The sequence below is a fragment of the Schistocerca nitens genome, chromosome 4, assembly GCF_023898315.1.
Source record: "Schistocerca nitens isolate TAMUIC-IGC-003100 chromosome 4, iqSchNite1.1, whole genome shotgun sequence".
Classification (NCBI taxonomy): Eukaryota; Metazoa; Arthropoda; class Insecta; order Orthoptera; family Acrididae; genus Schistocerca; species Schistocerca nitens.
The window spans coordinates 881,709,429-881,732,924 of NC_064617.1; the positions used below are offsets into that span (position 1 = coordinate 881,709,429).

A 23,496-nucleotide genomic window follows, 5' to 3' on the forward strand; every position below is an offset into this window, starting at 1 on the left:
TAATGACAGTCGATTCTGCGCAACTACACTACAAGCAGCCGAAAGGAAGTGGTTTACGAACGGGAATGGCAAACGTTTGATGACAAGGCGACAAGTCAACCGAATTCTCGTACGTGTGTCATGCGACAGGAATCTCTTATAGACGCACCTAATTTGTACGCCTGGTAAGTGAGTGAGATATACCTCCTTGCCATATAATGGTGTGTGTCTGAATCTGAATGTGATCACTCCCAAGGAAGTGATGAAAACTATTCGGTTATCACAATAGCTACAAAAAATGAACGCAACAGTTTCCTCTGTGCTCTGCCAAAACATATGTTTTTAACGTTTTTGGAGTTGCGTTCCGTTTGGAAGTGTCGCCTCTTGAATTAATTTGTTGTAACACAGTTCACAACCGTCTAACCGGCCGTTGTGGCCAAGCGGTTCTAGCCGCTTCATTTTGGAACAGAATGACCGCTACGGTCGCAGGTTCGAATCCTGCCTCGGGCATGGATGTGTGTGATGTCCTTAGGTTAGTTAGGTTTAAATAATTCTAAGTTCTAGAGGACTGATGACCTCAGATGTTAAGTCCCATAGTGCTCAGTGCCATTTGAACAACCGTTTTGATTTCTGTGAGATGTATATGTGGTATCTCGCCTGCTCTCACTATTTATCACGTTTACTTGCGACGATAACGTATTCTTACCACATGACTCGTATTCATAACCAATGTATAGTATGACAACTCCCAAGACTACAGAAAGAGAACAATGATTTTGTAATGTTGGTGCATTAAGTTGTTCTGAAAGAGGTGCTGATATTCAAGACAATAAAAGCGGGTTAAATGCTGTGAGCTATCTGGGGAAGTTAACCTTGCATTACTGAGAATTTTTTTATTTTAACATTGATCATTGTTCCGTTAAAATTTCAGCATATTAAACTTGATTCATAACTAAACTGGTGCCTTACTTAGGATTGTGAAAATGTGAGTTTGTAATCTTGCGGAACACATCAAATATGGAGCCAAGATTGGGAGACTGCATACAACACTGCATTCATAAAATAACACACGAAGAACGTTGAAACATATGCAAGAGGAAATTAACCACAACCAACCGATTCAATTTTCACCCAAAGAAGTTACGTTCGTAGCGCAATCCTGTCCGTCATAAATTATCACACACTGATATACTAAATTCATACTAACTCTCTGTGAAATCTTCCCGAAAAGAATAGCTGAGGTCTACTTTGATGATTGCACCACATGCTTCACGTGGTCAACTTGGTTTACACAAAGAGTGTAACTCCAGAATAATTTTGATAATTAAAACAGATTACATCGAAACGCAATTTACAAAAGAAAAACCTCGAACTGGTTACTATCGTCTTACTATTAACCTGATGGGTCAAACAACTGTATAATCACGTGGTACTGGTCTCACAAAGTAGACCCCACGTGGGTTGAACATAAAGAAAAGTTGCTATATTGAAAAATATTGTCAAGACGAGACGTTATAATCTCACGCACATTCGCATTTAAGATTAATGATCTTAGTTAGAGTTGAGGATCATCAACATGTGGTTCCACTTTACTCACAAAGTAGTAACAAAGCAACTACTGGAAGATATTCTGAACTTCACACTCGAATTACGCTGTGTTGCAATTTAAGATAACATTAGATATTTTAGATCTAAACCTGAAATGAAGGTGATTAAATTTTCAGTTAGGCTGAACTTAAGAAATCCATTGCACCTTCCTATACCAACATGACAAGGGACGGACAGGACCATACCAAGAATAGAAACCTCTTTGCTTTTAGAAAGCGTAGTTACCTGTTCTGACGTTGGTCCTACTGTTCTCTAGCAGACAGGCTTGTCTGCTACCATCAAGCATGCAACTAGAAATACATTTGCTCATTCATCCTTTCACACAGAAGGGAAGGGGGATGACAGTATCTTATCATATACAGTATATAAAAGGAAGCGGATGTAGGTTCCGTATGAGACTGACATGAATTACATATAAACTGTGTTTTAAAGTGTATTAGTGTGACAGATCGTACTTGTTTATGTGTAAAAGTAATGCGTTCCACTGCTCAGTCTCCTCCCAGATAGAGTCAGAAACACCACAGTAAATTTAGAAGATGAATTTAAGCCGTAAATGACAACAGATTTAAGAAATTAACATGAAAGGAATCCAACAGAGACCTTTCAATTTGAATGACAGGACGGACAGTTCACAATGTCCTGAAATAAAAATAAATGACAGGAGGGATATCTAACTCGGTTGGCCCACTTGGCAGTCCTACACGCTAACCACTTAACTACGACGCCACGGCTGTTCATCTGCGCTCAATATTGCACTTGTTAAGCTTGGACCGTTCACGGTTTTTATTTTGCTTTTTTCACAGTTCAGTTCACCTTCTTCCTGTTTTCATGCTTGATCTCTACTCAGTTTTTGACGGGCTATCCACTGGGCCATCTTACCGCTGCGTCTACATCTCAAGGGGAGGGTGGAGGGGTGGGGTGCGATGGGGAGTTTGCCTTGTCAGTGATATAATAGGAACATGTACTTTACATGAGAATATGAGAAAGACGACAAATCAGGTGGTAAACGACTTCTGGAAACATACAAGATTTAGACTATAAATCTATTGTAATGAATGGAAAAGCGTATAGGAAGTCTTTAGCCGGCCGGTGTGACCGAGCGGTTCTAGACGCTTCAGTCGGGTACTGCGTGACCGCTACGGTCGCAGGTTCGAATCCTGCCTCGGGCATTGATGTGTGGCCTGTCCTTAGGTTAAGTTAGGTTTAAGTAGTTCTAAGTTCTAGGGGACTGATGACCTCAGATGTTAAGTCCCATAGTACTCAGAGCTATTTGAACCATTTTTTAAGTCTTTTCTTTGTATTAGTCGTCAAACGGCTGGCGATAATGATGATGATGGATTATTAATTTGTGTGTTGAGATATCTCTACAACCTTCCACACTCTTTTTACTATAGTACTTATATTTATGCCCTTTACTTTTAATTCACCTGTTTTTTTGTTGGAAAAGATACGAGGATAAATCACACCGATAATCTAAGAAATAATATCAATGTTTTCTTCTCTACCTAATATCTTTCCCCCGTACTGTACAGACAGCAGAACCAGTGCGTCACGCACCGCGTTTTCGTGTTTTGCAGGTGTTCCAGCGCTACCTCACCTTCTGCGGCATCGGCATCCAGAATGCGCAGCTGTTCGAGATGTCCGTGCTGGAGTTCCGCAGAAACCAGGTGAGGACTCGCCTGATCTCATCCGATCTGATCTGCAAGTGAAATCTCCCCTCCCCTTTCTCTCTTTACCACCCAGCTTCATGTAAATTAATCTCATGCAAACCACGTCTGCTGAAGCTCCTGTTTTAATGGCCGTCGCTTTCAAAGTGCTGTGACCCTTCCCCAGGCAATCCAGGCTGTGTGTGTCCCTAAGTCTAACCACTGAACCTCCGCCTCAGATTCGATAAAAATGGAACTCCAGTGCATAAAACAGCTTGAAACATCTCATTACTTTACAATCGAGTTAATGTAATACAATTTTGGCGATAAGCATGTAAAAAATTTAAGGTTGAAGATCTAAAACACAAACTGTCTCAGTTTTAATAGTTTCACATTATATTTACACTTTGTTGGAAGTCGCAAAGCGCTCTTATTATCAAACAGTGGATGACCATTGAAAGGTGGCTACACTGAGCCACAGCGCCAGAGATCGCGCTAGAGAGTATTGTTCCGCCGCCTCCACTGGCAGTGGTTGTTGAGAACTCGTAGTAGTCAGTGCTTGTTAAGAACTCGTAGCAGAGAGTGTTTGTTGAGATGTGCTAGTAGGGAGTGCTTGCTGAGATGTGATACTGAAAAGTTCTTGTTGAGATGTGGTAATAGCGAGTCGGTGTGGAGATATATTGTAATGATTAGTGTGATTTTGGTCAATATATGAAGGTAACGAAACTTGATTTATTTTTCATTATTTAATGTCGTAAATAATGCTTCATTACAGGTTCAGTCAACAAAGCATCTGGCTTGTGTTCTTGTATTAGAGTGTAATCCTGGTTTTCTTGAGTAATTATGGTATTTCTATTTCCTTTAATTAATTCAGTATAAATGGTATTTAAAATTTCTTGTGTTGTTGAAGAAGAAACGTGCCAGATGCGTACGTTGAGTCATACTTCCACACACAGAACAGTTATACTTGTGCTTTGGTTTCGTAGGTTTTATAGTTGCTGGGGACTTAATTAATTAATTGTGTTAATGAAAATTTCCATTTCATTCTTTGTTGTTGTTCTATGCAGTCAGATAGCGTAATAATACTAGTCAGGGCCAACCGTTTACGAGACTTCGTAATCGGACAGACAGCTACTAAAGCAAAAAACAAAAATTATTTGCATTATATATTAATTAAGCCTCCATGCACCATAGTCTCGGTAAACTGCGCTCCGTCTTAATCAAAATCATGTCTTTTCGGGCCCAGTGTTTATGATGTCACATATCCTAAACTATGAGTCGCACAATGATATACACTGACGGAAAAAACCCCAACACCAAGAAATAATTAATGTAGAGTAATGAAATTTCGGCAACATAAGCAGACGGAAAAAAATGGCAACTCTAAAAATTATTAATGTAGTGTAACGAAATTTCGGGAATAAATTTGTCTAGGTGATATACACTACTGGTCATTAAAATTGCTACAACACGAAGATGATGTGCTACAGACGCGAAATTTAGCCGACAGGAAGAAGATGCTGTGATATGCAAATGATTAGCTTTTCAGACCATTCACACAAGGTTGGCGCCGGTGGCGACACCAACAACGTGCTGACATGAGGAAAGTTTCCACCCGATTTCTCATACACAAATAGCAGTTGACCAGGTGAATCGTTGTTATGATGCCTCGTGTAAGGAGGAGAAATGCGTACCATCACGTTTCCGACTTTGATAAAGCTCGGCTTGTAGCCTATCGCGATTGCGGTTTATCGTATCGCGACATTGCTGCTCGCGTTGGTCGAGATCCTATGACTGTTGCAGAATATGGAATCGGTGGGTTCAGGAGGGTAATACGGAACGCCGTGCTGGATCCCAACGGCCTCGTATCACTAGCAGTCGAGATGACAGGCATCTTATCCGCATGGCTGTAACGGATCGTGCAGCCACGTCTCGATCCCTGAGTCAACAGACGGGGACGTTTGCAACACAACAACCGTCTGCACGAACAGTTCGACGACGTTTGCAGCAGCATGGACTATCATCTCCGAAACCATGGCTGCGGTTACCTTTGACGCTGCATCACAGACAGGAGCGCCTCCGATGGAGTACTCAACGACGAACCTGGGTGTACGAATGGCAAAACGTCATTTTTTCGGATGAATCCAGGTTTTGTTTACAGCATCATGATGGTCGCATCCGTGTTTGGCGACATCGCGGTGAACGCACATTGGAAGCGTATATTCGTCATCGCCATACTGGCCTATCACCCTGCATGATGGTATGGGGTGCCATTGGTTATACGTCTCGGTCACCTCTTGTTCGCATTGACGGCACTTTGAACAGTGGACGTTACATTTCAGATGTGTTACGACCCGTGGCTCTACCCTTCATTCGATCCCTGCGTAACCGTACATTTCAGCAGGATAATGCACGTCCGCATGTTGCAGGTCCTGTACGGACCTTTCTGGATACAGAAAATGTTCGACTGCTGCCCTGGCCAGCACATTCTCCAGATCTCTCACCAACTGAAAACGTCTGGTCAATGGTGGCCGAGCAACTGGCTAGCCACGACTCTTGATGAACTGTATTATCGTGTTGAAGCTGCATGGGCAGCTGTAGCTGTACACGCCATCGAAGCTCTGACTCAATGCCCAGGCGTATCAAGGCTGTTATTACGGCCAGAGGTGGTTGTTCTGGGTACTAATTTCTCAGGATGTATGCACACAAATTGCCTGAAAATGTAAACACATGTCAGTTCTAGTATAATATATTTGTCCAATGAATACCCGTTTATCATCGGCATTGGTGTAGCAATTTTAATGGCCAGTAGTGTATTTAAGTGATTAACATCGAAAGATCACTGGTTAATGTAAGCACGAGATAAGCCACTGCAAATGTGAACCGCTGCTACATTAATAACCGTATTAACTCCCACATTGTTGAATGCAAGCATGCACTGTGTAGTACAGGTGCCAGATGTCAGTTTGTGGGATGGAGTTCCATTCCTTTGGCACTTGGTCAGTCAATATAGGGACGGTTAATGCCGCTTGTGAATGACGTGGGAGTTTTCGTCTGATTATGTCCCATGTTTGCTCGAATAGAGGCAGGTCTGGTGATCAAGCTGGTCAAGGCAATAATATATCGTCACACTGTAGAGCATGTTGGGTTACAACAGCGATATCGAAGCGAGCGTTATCCTGTTGGAAAACACCCCTTGGAATGCTGTTCATGAGTGGCAGGACAACAGGTCGCATCACGAGATTGACGTACAGATTTGCAGTCAGAGTGTGTGGGATAACCACGAGATTGCTCCTGCTACCATACGAAATTGCACCCTAGATCATAACTCCAGTTGTAGGTCCAGCGTGTCTAGGACGCAAACAGGTTGGTTGCAGACGCTCAGCTATCATCCTCATAAGCACCACACGGCCATCAATGGCACCGAGATAGAAGCGGCTTTCACTAGAAAAAGCAACAGACCTCCATTCCACCCTCCAATTAGCTCTCGCTTGACACTACTGAAGTCGCAAACGGTGATGTTTTCGGGTCAATGGAATGCGTCCAAGAGGGCGTCTGGCTCTGAACTGTCCTTAAAAGTAACCGATTTGTAACAGTTCGTCGTGTCACTGTGCAGCCAACTGCTGCTCAACCTGCTGCTGCAGATGCAGTACGATGAGTCAGAGCTATGCGCCGAATACGATGGTCTTCCCTCTCGGTAGTGCCACGTGGCCGTCCGGAGGCAGCAACCATTGGCAGCGGCTACATTCCTGCCAAGTCTTTATGCAGTGTCGCGGGAGGAACATCCAGCTTCTCGCAGGCCTGCTACATGACGTCGTTCAAGCTCAGTGAGCAGTTGATAACGGCATCTTCGTCGTCTCAAAGGCATCTTAACTAACATCAACTCACAATGTCCATTCTCAAAGGTAACTAACGCTTACGACCGCTACAGCACGTATTTAAAGCAAACTTGATTTTTATTGTCATAGCGGTGCTCCTAGCCCCACTCTAATGAGACTGGCATGAAATTTGAATGGACGTCAGCTTTCAGATGTAGAAATACGCCTGCCAACTTTCGTTTATCTCACAGAACTCTTGCCTTGTGATGGGATTTTCTTCCCCTCAATGTAGTTGTGCAGATGCATTCAGTTGTACACAGGGTGGACCACTGATAGTGACCAGGCCAAATATCTCACGAAATAAGCATCGAACGAAAAATCTACAAACAACGAAACTCGTCTAGCTTGAAGGGCGAAACCAGATGGCGCTATGGTTGGCCCGCTAGATGGCGCTGCCATAGGTCAAACGGATATCAACTGCGTTTTTTTAAATAGTAACCTGCATTTTTTATTACATATTCGTGTAGTACGTAAAGAAATATGAATATTTTAGTTGGACCACTTTTTTCGCTTTGTGGTAGATGGCGCTGTAACAGTCACAAACGTGTGAGTACGTGGTATCACGTAACATTCCGCCAGTGCGGACGGTATTTGCTTCGTGATACATTACCCATGTTAAAATGGACGGTTTACCAATTGCGGAAAAGGTCAATATCGTGTTGATGTATGGCTATTGTGATCAAAATGCCCAACGAGAGTGTTCTATGCATGCTGCTCGGTATCCTGGACGACATCATCCAAGTGTCCGGACCGTTACGTTATTTAAGGAAACAGTAAGTGTTCAGCCACATGTGAAACGTCAACCACGACCTGCAACAAATGATGATGCCCAAGTAGGTGTTTTATTTGCTATCGCGCATCAGTAGCAGACAAATTGCGCGAGAATCGGGAATATCAAAAACGTCGGTGTTGAGAATGCTACATCAACATCGATTGCACCCGTACCATGTTTCTATGCACCAGGAATTGCATGGCGACGACTTTGAATGTCGTCTACAGTTCTGCCACTGGGCACAAGAGAAATTACGGGACGATGACAGATTTTTTGCACGCGTTCTGTTTAGCGACCAAGCGTCATTCACCAACAGCGCTAACGTAAACCGGCAATATATGCACTACTGGGCAACGGAAAATCCACGGTGGCTGCGACAAGTGGAACATCAGCGACCTTGGCGGGTTAATGTATGGTGCGGCATTATGGGAGGAAGGATAATTGACCCCCGTTTTATCGATGGCAATCCAAATGGTTCACTGTATGCTGATTTCCTACGTAATGATCTACCGATGTTACTACAAGATGTTTCACTGCATGACAGAATGGCGATGTACTTTCAACATTATAGATGTCCTGCACATAGCTCGCTTGCGGTTGAAGCGGTATTGAATAGTATATTTCATGACAGGTGGATTGGTCGTCGAAGCACCATACCATGGCCCACAGGTTCACCGGATCTGACGTCCCCGGACTTCTTTCTGAGGGGAAACTTGAAGGATATTTGCTATCGTGATCCACCGACAACGCCTGACAACATGCGTCAGCGCATTGTCAATGCATGTGCGAACATTACGGAAGGCGAACTACTCGCTGTTGAGAGGAATGTCGTTACACGTGATGCCAAATGCATTGAGGTTGACGGACATCATATTGAGCACTTATTGCATTAATGTGGTATTTACAGGTAATCACGCTGTAACAGCATGCGTTCTCAGAAATGAAAAGTTCACAAAGGTACATGTATCACATTGGAACAGCCGAAATAAAATGTTCAAACGTACCTACGTTCTGTATTTTAATTTAAATAACCTACCTGTTACCAACTGTTCGTCTAAAATTGTGAGCCATATGTTTGTGACTATTACAGCGTCATCTATCACAAAACGAAAAAAGTGGTCCAACTAAAACATTCATGTTTCTTTACGTACTACACGAATATGTATTAAAAATGGGGGTTCCTATTTAAAAAAACGCAGTTGATATCTGTTTGACCTATGGCAGCGCCATCTAGCGGGCCAACCACAGCACCAACTGTAAACAGGCATTCTGCTCTTCCTGATGTATCTCCTACGACGAAACGGCATGGCTGTGTGTAACGTGCAGCTGCCTCGAGTGAAATGAACATGCTGTTGCCTCACGAGCTTGACTGGGCCCCCAGCGGATGTGGGTGCTGACAAGAGCGCAGCCAGCCAATCAGCGCACGCCGGAAGGGCGTCGCCGCACCGGAAGAAGACTTTCCAGCAGATCGCGCTCTGTTAAAACTAGAGCGCGATCCTGCGCGGCGTAGCAACAGCGGCTAAGTCCGTTTCAATTAGAAGAGACAGATGCTTCAGTAGCTGATTAAATTATTTATGAGAATAAGGTTCTTTATTAAACATGATAATATACAATAACATCTCCTTGTACATCAATTACACCTTCTAAATCACCACTTATTTTACACCATACATTAACCCTCTCATTTGCATAAATCTTTCTTCTGTTCTTGGTGTAGAGTAAGAAAGGTTTGTCTGTAGTAACAACAGATGTTCCATAATCCTTATTTGATATAACACCGTAGCAAATGTACGAAAAGATATTATATCTCTCTCATTGTAACTCTCAAGTCCTCCCAAAGGTGAATCTCCTCCTCGTAGTACAGCAATCGTTAACCAAGAATTACCACTCACAATCTCATTAGTAGTGCAAGAAAAATTAATCCTGCATCCTACAAAAGTAATTGGTCCTTGTAATAATTCATGCTGTCCAGTTCCTTTTGGAGTAATATTCAAAGTATCAACAGTCTTGTAAACAGGCATTCTGCTCTTCCTGATGTATCTCCTACGACGAAACGGCATGGCTGTGTGTAACGTGCAGCTGCCTCGAGTGACAAGTTTCGTTCTTTGTAGTTTTTCGTTTGACGCTTATTTCGTGAGATATTTGGCCCGGTCACTATCAATGGGCCAACCTGTATATTGATATTGTTTGAAGATTGTGCTCCGATTAGAGTAGATAGTAAAGGAGTAGGGCCTAATAAATTTAAACTTCATGTCTGATGCCAAGGCTTTACTGCATGGACAGCGAAAGTGTAGCAAGCATTAAACTTTTTTCTTTGGATTATTTGTGGGGGTTTCAGCGAGGAAAAGTTTCGAAATTATGTGCAAAATTCATTGCAAGTCGCAAAGGGCTCTCATTCTCAAATACTGTATGAATATAGTGTGGGTAATTTGCGCGCCATGAGCTACCCCCTGCCTCAAGACATGTACAACTTTCTAACCTTAATACCTGGCATATTATGTTAAACCTCTAACTTAATATCATATTAACATCTCTTAGTGAGCGTATTATTACAGAATCTCAAATTTTTTAATTCGGTCAGTAAATGTATGAAAAAATGGAAAATCATATATTTTTTTGACTCTGAGAATCATTAGACAGACAATCTGTAATTGGAATTGGGTGAATTTTAGCTGTTTAATAATATAGATAGCACTATTCATTCCTCAATTCATTGCTCTTCCTCGTTAATCGGTCTTCACATCTCACTCTCTCCTTCTATCACCCCTGGACTGAACCTGGCGCAATGTACTATATTTGACCTCCTGCTGTCTGTGACGCCTCCTGCTTCATCTTTGCTACCCCTCCTCTGCAGAACATGCAGATCCTTGTTATCATGCATCCGAATGCCCTGCTCTTCCCTTCCAACAATCAGTGACCTCTCCCTCTTTCCTCCGTGAGGAAGGAACTTACACTTCCGAAAGCTAGGATGATTTTCTTTCTACTTTTACATATGTGTCCACATCGTGCCAGCCATTCTGTCTCATAATTCTATATTTCCTCTGTTGAATTTTCGATTTGATACGAACGCCCTCCGTTTGTAGCACTTCGTACATCCGCTTAGTTGTGTGAGTAGCGCATAGACTCCCGTAAAAAGAAAAATTCCGTGATAGGCACTACGTGATAAAAGGTCAGTCTGTCTTATCTGTCAAAGAATGTTGTCACTCGGTCTGAACACTGAGGGATGTATTCAGTTTGGCGCTCTTTCTTTTACTCAATAATTGACAGGGTGAATACAAAAACGCGACTCATCAAAGAACAAAACGCGGCTTTACTCGACTGCTTCCTTCCGTAAACATCCACACGACTACATGTTCGGGTATTTAGGTGTTCTCCTACTAACCACATTATCGTCCTTCGTGGACATGAACCACAACCACGAAGACGACTGGTGTTATTTCCGTATCGGTATTTAGCGTCTCGCTGTGTTTTGCTTATCTCGCTGCAGGTGAGTACCGTTCGGCGAGCTCTCGCTATTGCTCTGAGCAACAGGTAACGCCTGGCGTTCGCCACTGGCTGTAATCCGCCGTGGCCGAACGCCTTTGTACTCTTTGATTATCCCCCGCACTTTGAAAGGGAGCCCCCAGCGGTGAAATCACACAGCGGTTCACTCAAACAGTATGTGTGAGCAATTTAACTACAAACGGCTCACCAAGCAATAGATGCCGGCAAACTGTGTTACTCTGATACAACGTCAGTACTACCCGCATCAAACCAAACATTACTTCAACAACTACACCAACTAGCTATTTTATTTAACTTTATTTATGACAACAAGTTCTCAATTTTTCATTTTCACACATTTTCTTTGCTGTTCATATAGGCTTTGTGCAGCAATAGAACTTCAGGTAGCATAAATATAATACTAACTTTGTGTATGAATGACATCAAAATATGGTATGTATAAGAAAATGCATGATAAGCTACCCCTAGTGATTACGATACTTTTATAGTACGCTGAGTAAATGAATACTACACCATACCTACTTCACTGTTTCCACTCATTCACATGCTGGTACATGGTCGTCAACATCAACTCAGTAGCATTTTACGAAATAATACGAAAATCGCGAGTTCAGTTCTGGTGTCCCCGATGTAAACAAACGTATGAGTCGATCACTGACGAATGCTCGGCTGTGAGTATAAAAATGTACCAGAGAGAAAAATAATACTGAAAGAAGGAGAGACATGATACAGAATGAATGCAGTTCCATCTGGTTACAAGTAAGAAGTTAATATACAACTGGGGGAAAACTAGGCAGCCAAGAAATTGTTGCTTTACACAGGACAGCTGCAGCATCAAAAACACAATATACATGCTCTTACTAACGAAAAATGTATGACCATTTTACGCCAATTGAAGAATAAAGATAACCCAAAACCTATCTTGGCATAAATGAAGTTAAAAAAATGGCTGATCAATGCAGCTTTAAAAGTAATTTAATCCGCACCGACAGAACTCAAAGGCCATTATCACGGACAAATTAATGTGATTAACATCGACCGTCTTTGACAGCGCACGAGAATCTTTTTCTTTTTGATTTATAATGATACATCCTCGGGTATTTCAAGCACGAAATCTAAAGACACTATTGGACAAAAGCGTGTTGTAAGAATAACATGCATATATCGTCTACGATGATGTCATTATAGCTACTACGATTACGAAAGTTAATAAATCAGTCAAGAAGGCTAGGAGAGTGTTTCTGCTAGATAGAGCAGATAAGCAGATATTAACATCTCACTTAGACAGTGAAATGTCATCACTTAGTTCCAGTAACGTGGGTGTAGAGGAATTATGGGCAAAGTTTAAACAGATTGTAAATCGTGGTCTGGAGAGTTATGTGCCTAGTAAGCGGATAAAGGATGGAAAAGATCCACTATGATTTAAATTCGGAGGATGCTGAAGAGGCAGAGGCTGTTGCACTCTCGGTACAAAAGGGAACGCATAAATGACTACAAACGAAGGTTAGTAGAGATTCGTGCGTCAGTGAAAACAACTGTGCGTGAGGTGTACAACAACTACTACCGTCACACCTTAGCAAAAGATCTGGAAGAGAAGCAGAGAAAATTCTGGTCCTACGTAAAATCGCTAAGCGGATCCAAAGCTTCCATTCAGTCCCTTGTTCGCCCGTCTGGTGTGGCAGTTGAAGATATCAAATAGAAAGCCGAACTTTTAAACTTCACGTTCAAGAAATCGTTCACACGGGAGAATCGTTCAAACATACCGTTATTTGACCATAGGACAGATTCCTGTACGGACGACATAGAAATAAGCATCCCTAGTATAAGAAAAACAATTGAAAGATTTGAAAGCAAATAAATGACCAGGTCCGGATGGAATCCCAGTTCCACTTTACAAAGAATATTCTAAGTCGTTTGCCCCTTACCTAGCTTGCATTTATCGCGAATCTCTGGCCAAGCGCGAAGTCACAAGCGACTGGCAAAAAGCGCAGGTGACTCCAGTACGTAAGAAGGGTAAAAGAACGGACCCGCAAAATTTAAGACCAATATCCCTAACTTCTGTTTCCTGCAGAAGTCTTGCACATGTTCTCAGTTCGAATATAATCAACTTTTTTTTAGATTGAGAAAATTATGTCCACGAATCAGCATTGTTTTGGAAAGCATCGCTCGTGCGAAACTCAGCGTGCCCTTTTCTCACATGGTATGCTGCGAACAGTGGGTGAAGGGCAACAGGCAGATTCTATATTCCTAGATTTCCGGAAAGCATTTCACACGGTGCCCCATTTCAGGCTGTTAACGAAGGTACGGGCATATGGAACAAGTTAACTGATATGTGAGAAGCTCGAAGACTTCTTAAATAATAGAATCCAGTATGTTGTCCTCGACGGCGGATGTTCACCAGCGACTAGGGTACCGTCAAGAGTGGCCCAAGGAAGTGTGATGGAACCGCTGTTATAGTCTTTGTACACTACTGGCCATTAAAATTGCTACACCAAGAAGAAATGCAGATGATAAACGGGTATTCATTGGAAAAATATATTATGCTAGGACTGACATGTGATTACGTTTTCACGCAATTTGGGTGCATAGATCCTGAGAAATCAATACCCAGAACAAACACCTCTGGCCGTAATAACGGCCTTGATACGCCTGGGCATTGAGTCAAACAGAGCTTGGATGGCGTGTACAGGTACAGCTGCCCATGCAGCTTCAACACGATACCACACTTCATCAAAAGTAGTGACGCGTATTGTGACAAGCCAGTTGCTCGGCCACCATTAGCCAGACGTTTTCAATTTGTGAGAGATCTGGAGAATGTGTTGGCCAGGGCAGCAGTCGAACATTTTCTGTATCCAGAAAGGCCCGTACAGGACCTGCAACATGCGGTCCTGCATTATCTTCCTGAAATGTAGGATTTCACAGGGATCGAATGAAGGGTAGAGCCACGGGTCGTAACACATCTGAAATGTAACGTCCACTGTTCAAAGTGCCGTCAATGCGAACAAGAGGTGACCGAGACGTGTAACCAATGGCACCCCATCCCATCACGCCGGGTGATACGCCAGTATGGCGATGACGAATACACACTTCCAATGTGCGTTCAACGCGATGTCGCCAAACACGGATGCGACCATCATGATGCTGTAAACAGAACCTGGATTCATCCGAAAAAAAATGACGTTTTGCCGTTCGTGCACCCAGGTTCGTCGTTGAGTACACCCTCGCAGGCGCTCCTGTCTGTGATACAGCGTCAAGGGTAACCGCAGCCATGGTCTCCGAGCTGATAGTCCATGCTGCTGCAAACGTCGTCCAACTGTTCGTGCAGACGGTTGTTGTCCTGCAAACGCCTCCATCTGTTGACTCAGGGATCGAGAGGTGGCTGCACGATCCGTTACAGCCATGCGGATAAGTTGCGTGTCATCTCGATTGCTAGTGATACTAGGCCGTTGGGGTCCAGCACGGCGTTCCGTATTCCCCTCCTGAACCCACCGATTCCATATTCTGCTAACAGTCATTGAATCTCGACCGACGCGAGCAGCAATGTCGCGATACGATAAACCGCAATCGTGATAGGCTACAATCCGACCTTTATCAAAGTCGGAAACGTGATGGTACGCATTTCTCCTCCTTACACGAGGCATCACAACAATGTTTCACCAGGCAATGCCGATCAACTGCTGTTTGTGTATGAGAAATCGGTTGGAAACTTTCCTCATGTCAGCACGTTGTAGGTGTCGCCACCGGCGCCAACCTTGTGTGAATGCTCTGATTGGTTGGTTGGTTGGTTTTTTGGGGGAAGAGACCAAACAGCGAGGTCATCGGTCTCATTGGATTAGGGAAGGAAGTCGGCCGTGCCCTTTCAGAGGAACCATCCCGGCATTTGCCTGGAGCGATTTAGGGAAATCACGGAAAACCTAAATCAGGATGGCCGGACGCGGGATTGAACCGTCGTCCTCCCGAATGCGAGTCCAGTGTGCTAACCACTGCGCCACCTCGCTCGGTCGAATGCTCTGAAAAGCTAATGATTTGCATATCACAGCATCTTCTTCCTGTCGGTTAAATTTCGCGTCTGTCGCACGTCATCTTCGTGGTATAGCAATTTTAATGGCCAGTAGTGTACATTGTACATAAATGATTTGGCGGACAGGGTGGGCAGCAAACTGTGGTTGTTTGCTGACGATACCGTGGTGAACGGTAAGGTGTCGAAGTTGAGTGACCGCAGGAAGATACAAGACGACTTAGACAAAATTTCCAGTTGGTGTGATGAATGACAGCTAGCCCTAAATGTGGAAAAATGTAAGTTAATGCGGATGAGTAGGAATATCAAACCTGTAATGTTCGGATACATTACTACTAGCGTCCTGCTTGACACAGTCATGTCGTTTGAATATCTGGGCATAACGTTGCAGAGCGATACGAGGGAGAACGAGCACGTGAAAACTGTGGTAGGGAAGGTGAATGGTCGGCTTCGGTGTATTGGGAGAATTTTAGGAAATAGTGGTTCACCTGTAAAGGAGACCGCATATAGTACGCTGATCCTTTGAGTACTGCTAGTGTCTCTGGGGTCCGTACCAGGCTGGACTGAAGGCAGACATCGAAGCAGACCAGAGGCGGGCTGCTAGATTTGTTACTCATAGTTTCTAACAACACGTAAGTGTGACAGAGATGCTACGGGAACTCAAATGGGAATCCCTGCAGCGAAGACGACGTTCTTTTCGAAAACACTATTTTGAAAATTTAGAGGACCGACATTTGAAGCTGACAGTCGAAGTATTCTTCTGCCGGCAACATACATTGCACGTAAGGACCATGGCGATAAGATACGAGGTACCAGGGCTCATACGGTGGCATACAGATGGTCGTTTCTCCATCGTTCTATTATCAAGTAGAAAGGGAAGGGAAATGACTAGTAGTGGTACAGGGTACCCTCCGCCACGCACCGTACGGTGGCTTGCGGAGCATCTATGTAGATACATATATGTAGAATCATCTTGCATAAAAATATTTAACTTCACAACATACACATTCGTTCACGGACTTTGTTTTAAACAATCCACAATTCTTCTCGAAATAAAATAAGGATAGTTACAAAGTTATAGATTGTGGTTAGCTCAGAAATGGAAGAGTAACATTGGCGCTAAAATAATTCATTTATTTAGTGACATAGAGACTTGACAGACAGGAAAGCTAAATTTCAAACAGGGATACAAACTTTGTTTATGGACACCTGCATCTATAGATTTTTAACTTACATACTTACTAACTTCAGCTGTTTAATAATGTTTTAAACTATTATCTGTATTCATCTATAAAGGGTTACTGTGTAGCAATATTTAAAGATTATATCGGACACGCTGTCTGTTTCGTAGACCCATAGTGAAGATGTTCTCGAGGATACGGAAATTGTCAGTGAAAGTAAAATGTAATGCTTTATTTACGAAAGCTTACACGACTCTTCGTCTGACGAGTACTGGGACAGCAGCTGCTATATTATGTACAACAGTGCTGATACCTTCCGCTGTATGTATTAGTTTTTATTTAATTGGCACCGTTTTTGGTTGTACAGCTAACCATCTTCAGGACCCTCTGTAACTAACAGTAATCTTGGGTGTCTTCCGTCTGTGGTATGTACGACTGTACGGCAGAAACTTAAACGGTAGTAGGAAGTAAGGTCTTAAGATAGTTGGTTGGTTGGTTTATAGGGGAAGGGGGGGGGGGGGGGGCGGGGCAGGGACCAGACTGCTTGGTCATCGGCCCTTGTACCTATAAAACAAATCCAGGAGGGACACAATAAAACAAACAAGACTTTTCACACAGAACCTGGAGAAAAGAAAAAACCACAACAGCTATAAAAAGAAAACAAACACTACAGTGGACAAAAGAAGACAAGAAAACCACAGAGAGACGCAAGAAACAGGTAGAAAGGATTAAATCAGCAGAGCAGACGTTATCTCAAGACCTTACTTCCTACTACCAATTAAGTGGATGCCATACGGCCGAACATATCACAGACGAACGACATCGAAGATTCTGGACCTTTACTGGAAGTACAAAGGTGTTCTCCCATTCAAAATGTGGATACCATATGTTACAAAGGGGCCAGAAGATGGTGACTTGTACCACCGAAGCCGGTCGCATTCGTGTAGCAGTACTGTAAATACAGCGATCTAGATTGAAGTTTACAAGAAATAATCAGCCCTGATGACATTTTTCTTTTTTAAATGATTAACTATAATGGTAGCCAGTTTCAGACCTGACGATCTTCACCATACCATTACATATATCTGAAACGTAAATGACATTTCTGATAGAGGGAATCAGGAACAAAAAAGAAACAAGTGACACTAACAAGTACAAGCACAGTAAATGCAGTAACAACATACAGAACGTTTATATCATTAGGTGCTGTGAAGCGACGCCAGGTCGAGCACGATCGTATGTCAAGAGGCAAGTTCGTGGAATGTCGAAGGCGTAGGAACGCCACGCCTTAAACAGGTGAAGCTCCAGCCATCGGCTACTGCTTGACCACGGAAGGAGATAATGAAGCTTTTCATACGATCACGACGTATTAAAAACCCTAGAATAATCAGTCTGGGAACATTGTAAAAGAAAAAGTATGAAATAGTAGCTTAAAATAATTCAAAATTAGCCGCTGTAAACATTAGTCGTATTTGTAAAGGAAAATGAAATTTTTAGTCAACGAATAAAAATCGGTTGGATGAAACGTAACTGCCACCTATGAGTACTATATGGAAGTAATGACAAAATCGTGGAAATGTGATTGCTGTCGTTACTTCCACGGATGACCCTGCTGAATACAAAAATTACTGTTCAGATAAGAATTACCTTCATAGCCTGGTACTTATTAATTTAGCGCGTAGAATATGTGAAGATAATTCGTTCCTTTAAGTCAGACAGAATCGATGAAACACACAAAGCTCAAACAGCAACGCCGTAAGCAAAATTTGTCACCTAATGACAACGAAAGGAGCTTCAAATATAATGCAAATGTGTATATGAGGTTATAGATGAGGTAGTCAAAGTGAATCAGATGAATGACAATCAGAACGTGTGATTTGTTGCATGCACTCACGTGTTAACATCTCTCATACGTAATCGCTTTCAATTCATTGTTTATATCACATTATGTACCAGTAAACACTTTATCAGATGTCATTAATATGTATGACAGCCAATAATCTTTCAATATGCAACACACATTTCCATAACAACAGCCGGCTGTGCTTTACCAAGTGACATATACGCATAGAGTTCCTGATTTTTGTTACAATTGCTGTACAAAATACGCACCAATTTGAGAAACGTTTAAGGCTATAAGGCTTATTGAGGACGACCGTTGCTGGGAGTAGTTCAGCACAGGTTGTTGGGGTATAAGTGTAGACATTTCTACTGATTACTGGAGGCAGTGTACTGAACAACATTACATGAGTATTTACTTTATTTGCAGACTCATAATTGCAGCTATTAGTAGTAGTATGTTTTTAAGTTGGTTAGTACCTCCAAGTACATGTGGCGCAAGTAAGCTGTTAATATTTATACACAGGGTGTTTTCGTAACAGCGTGCAAAACTGTAATAGGACATAGAGAATGCTCCACTGAACAATTTGAGATAGGGAACCTAGGGTCGGAGAAGAAAGCTTAAGAAGACACGGATTTAAACTAGTCTACCACTTTGTTTAGCGTTACTGTTTTCCAGCTTATACAACTAACATGCATACAAGTTTACACGCACTGTTCTATTTCTTTACATGTACACTCTTTATTTCCTACAAGGAAACAAGGAGGATGAGCCTGTCATGATGCAGGTTTTGTTTACTTTACTTGTACAGTCGTGGACAAAACGAGCGAGACCCCTCGCCATTTAGTTAAGCTGATCCGCACAGCTTTAAAGTCTGCTACATAGCATAACAGGCAAGGCTACGAAGTGCTACCAACATACTATGCACATTCGTGAAATTGACAAACTATCCGAACTTTGTCAGACAGTTTTCAATCATGTGTAAAACTATATTAATGCTGATTAGCGTGTTAAACACAACACGTAAATATAAGATGTAAATGAAAGAAGAAATGCTAATTAGTATGAACTGTACTAATAAAAATGAATTTCAGCCTATCGAGATAACACAACTGTTCTATTAAGACAAAGTACCCCAGATCGTTACGAATTAGCAAAATATTATGCTCATTCGGCCGCGAAACGGTTTGTGTCAACTTTCAGACCAGTCATAGTGGATTACTGTCGCTGACCTACCATGAAAGTGTGCAAATTTAGCAATGCGTGAAGATTCATAACGAAATTCAGTTAAAAGTCATGCAGTGCCACACGTAAGTCAATTCAATTATTGAAAGAATCGGAAAAAAGAAGGCATTAACAAGTATGAAATTCTACAAGAGTTTCATATTGACATCCACAAGGCGCCAGTACAAATTAAATGTAGCAATAAAACGTATTGGGGGCGCGAGAATTTCTTAAAATTGCTTTACTGATAGTCTATCTGCCTCTATCGAGATTAGAACCGAAAACACCGAAAACAAACCAGACCTCCCTTGCAGTAGCAAACACCTTTCACTATGCTAGCAGACAACCGAGGCAAACAGCCTTCTATTATTACTCCAGACATGAATAAGCCGGCAATTTCGCAATGAAAATGGCAAAACGATCTGCAGTTTCTGTTGCATAGAGCTTTCTGGACTCTAAAACATGAATTTTCTACCTTTATGTCACCGCTTATGCGACATTCATTCGGGATGTTTATCGAAATAACAAAATACTTTTATCAGCGAGTAATGGCAACGGGTTCTACACAACGCTGGTGACTACTTTGAAGGACAGTAACAGGTGCAAACGTGTAACTCTTTTGTGTCGGTTGTGAATAAATAGTTGTCACTATTTAAGTTCCAACCCTCGTATTGTCTTACAAATGATTGAAAACAGTCTGACAAAGTTTGGATAGTTCGTCAATTTCACGCCTGTTCATAATATGTTGGTAGCACTTCGTCGCCTTGCCTGTTATACTGTGTAGCAGACTTTAAAGCTGTGCAGATCAGCATAACGAAAAGGCGAGGGGACTCGCTCGTTTTGTCCACGACTGTACGTAAGGTGGCTCTGTTGTATCCCAGTTACATTGTCCGATGACAGGACGTTCTCTGAATCAACGATGGACTTATTCATTACTCAGTGCCATTCAAAGACGTACAGTGCAGTACGATGGAGTATTACAGGTACAGTATTTCCTGGTCGTTGGATTGGAAGAGGAGGTCCTATTCCTTGTCCTACGAGGTAACCTGTGCTGAATACGCTTCATTATTCCCTATGAGGATATCTAAAGTCACTTGTGTATGACACCCCAATTGTAGCTGCCTGTGATGTGATTTGAAACACTCCAGGGATATTTGTCAGGGTGCGTCAAAATCTTTTTCGCCGATGTCACACCTGCATTGAGGTTGATGGCTGTCAGATTCGGCACATTTTGTAACATACAGTACAGATGGTACGTTCATTGTGTCAACGATGGTCTTTTCAGTTAACTAATGCAAATAAAAAGTACACACTAACGTGATTTTATTTCTAATTATCTCCTTAGCTTCTCCGAACCCCGGCTCCCTATCTCAAATTCTTCACGAATCGTGGCATGACCCATTTCCCACCGGCCAGTCAACATTACGAGATATACACCCCCTCGGTACATACAAGTCCATTCCATTAGAACTGCTTTCTTAACAGTTTCTCCGCCTGTGTAGGTGAGTGGTCGGCGCAGATGACTGTTGCCATCCGGGGGACCCGAGTTCAATTTCCAGCTGATCGGCGATTTCGTCCGCTCGAGGACTGCGTATTGCGTTGTTTTGACGTGCAAGCTTCCGAAGCGGAGTCAAATACCGCGTGGTTATAATTAAAGAGCAGTTACTCACGGAGGTCCAGTGTGAGCTGTAATTATCGTACGGCAGTGAAACTTGGTAGGTCTGCTAAAGCGTTAAAGCGGAACGTATTTGCGCTGGAAGAAAACATTAGCTCCAGTTGTGGCCACCAGGTGCAAACCTGGCGCTGTACTCTGTTTTTATAACGGTATGATAACCACGCTGTCATCTGACAAGCCATAACGCGAGTGAACAGTGTGGCTATCAACAAGAGAGACAACGTGCTGTTAGTGCAACTGTTTTATGTCAACAGCAGCAACTACAGCGCCGTATTGAGAGAGTGTCGCCCACTGAAAGATCTGAGGAGAGGCCCGATGTCTTTAAATGGTTTAAAAGAACATGATAATGAAATTCAAATACACGGGTGAGCTTAGTATGGCGCCTGGAAGAGGAAGGCATTCTGTATTATCGCGAAATAGCGGAGATGCCACAGACATGATACATGAACTGGAGTGGCAATCATTAGAACAAAGGCGTTTTTCGTTGTGACGGAACCTTCTCATGAAATTTCAATCACCAGTTTTCTCCTCCGATTGCAAAAACATTCAGTTAGCACCCACATACACAGGGAGAAATGATTATCACGATAAAATAAGAGAAATAAGGCCACGCACAGAAAAATTTAAGTTCTCGTTTTCCCCATGCGCCGTTCGAGAGCGGAACGGTAGAGAGACAGCTTGAAGGTGGTTTGTTGAACCCTCTCCCAGGCACTTTTTTGTGAATAGCAGAGTAATCACGTAGATGTAGATGTAGGTGTATCCCGGTGGAAGTTATTGTTGAGGTACAACTACTGTAATCGAATATGCAGCACGGACCCCGGGCAGTGGTAGCGTTCGTGCAGTGTCACGAAAACTGTCCAACCCATGGTCAACACTGCGGGAAGTTTTGCGGCCTATTTTACACTGGTACACATAGAAGATCCAGACGGTGCAGCAAATGAAACCTTATGGGGTATCGTCTCAGTTGTGCGACTGGATTCGTGATTTCCTGTCAGGAAGGTCGCAGTTCGTAGTAATAGACGGCAAATCATCGAGTAAAACTGAGGTGATATCAGGTGTTCCCCAGGGAAGCGTCCTGGGACCTCTGCTGTTCCTGATCTTTATAAATGACCTGGGTGACAATCTGAGCAGTTCTCTCAGGTTGTTCGCAGATGATGCTGTAATTTACCGTCTAGTAAGGTCATCCGAAGACCAGTATCAGTTGTAAAGCGATTTAGAAAAGATTGCTGTATGGTGTGGCAGGTGGCAGTTGACGCAAAATAACGAAAAGTGTGAGGTGATCCACATGAGTTCCAAAAGAAATCCGTTGGAATTCGATTACTCGATAAATAGTACAATTCTCAAGGCTGTCAATTCAACTAAGTACCTGGGTGTTAAAATTACGAACAACTTCAGTTGGAAAGACCATATAGATAATATTGTGGGGAAGGCGAGCCAAAGGTTGCGTTTCATTGGCAGGACACTTAGAAGATGCAACAAGTCCACTAAAGAGACAGCTTACACTACACTCGTTCGTCCTCTGTTAGAATATTGCTGCGCGGTGTGGGATCCTTACCAGGTGGGATTGACGGAGGACATCTAAAGGGTGCAAAAAAGGGCAGCTCGTTTTGTATTATCACGTAGTAGGGGAGAGAGTGTGCCAGATATGATACGCGAATTGGGATGGAAGTCATTACAGCAAAGACGTTTTTCGTCGCGGCGAGATCTATTTACGAAATTTCAGACACCAACTTTCTCTTCCGAATGCGAAAATATTTTGTTGAGCCCAACCTACATAGGTAGGAATGATCATCAAAATAAAATAAGAGAAATCAGAGCTCGAACAGAAAGGTTTAGGTGTTCGTTTTTCCCGCGCGCTGTTCGGGAGTGGAATGGTAGAGAGATAGTATGATTGTGGTTCGACGAACCCTCTGCCAAGCACTTAAATGTGAATTGCAGAGTAGTCATGTAGATGTAGATGTAGATGTAGATGTAGATGATCCACACCCACCGTTCTGAATTTGCTGTTCGGTTTCTGAACTAGACGAGTCAGTGGAGGTTTTAGAAAGTAGTTCAATAACATGGCTGCTCCGCTGAGTGCTTCAGACTTGTGCGTCTGCAGCTTCTGCTGGCAGAGGGGTGCACGAACTCAAACTGAGACTTTACAAAGCGAGGGCTTTGCACCCCCTGAC

At 42.8% G+C, this 23,496-nt stretch overlaps 1 protein-coding gene across 1 annotated transcript in view; it reads left to right on the forward strand.

Moving 5' to 3' along the window:
- The window catches only part of LOC126252640 (cGMP-specific 3',5'-cyclic phosphodiesterase), a gene marked incomplete at its 3' end in the record, with an annotated part of 583,236 nt that overhangs the window by 230,254 nt on the left and 329,486 nt on the right, over positions 1-23,496 (forward strand). The window contains exon 5 of the mRNA XM_049953543.1: positions 3,165-3,254. Coding sequence (XP_049809500.1) covers positions 3,165-3,254 — 90 coding nt within the window. The remainder of the gene's footprint in view (positions 1-3,164; positions 3,255-23,496) is intronic.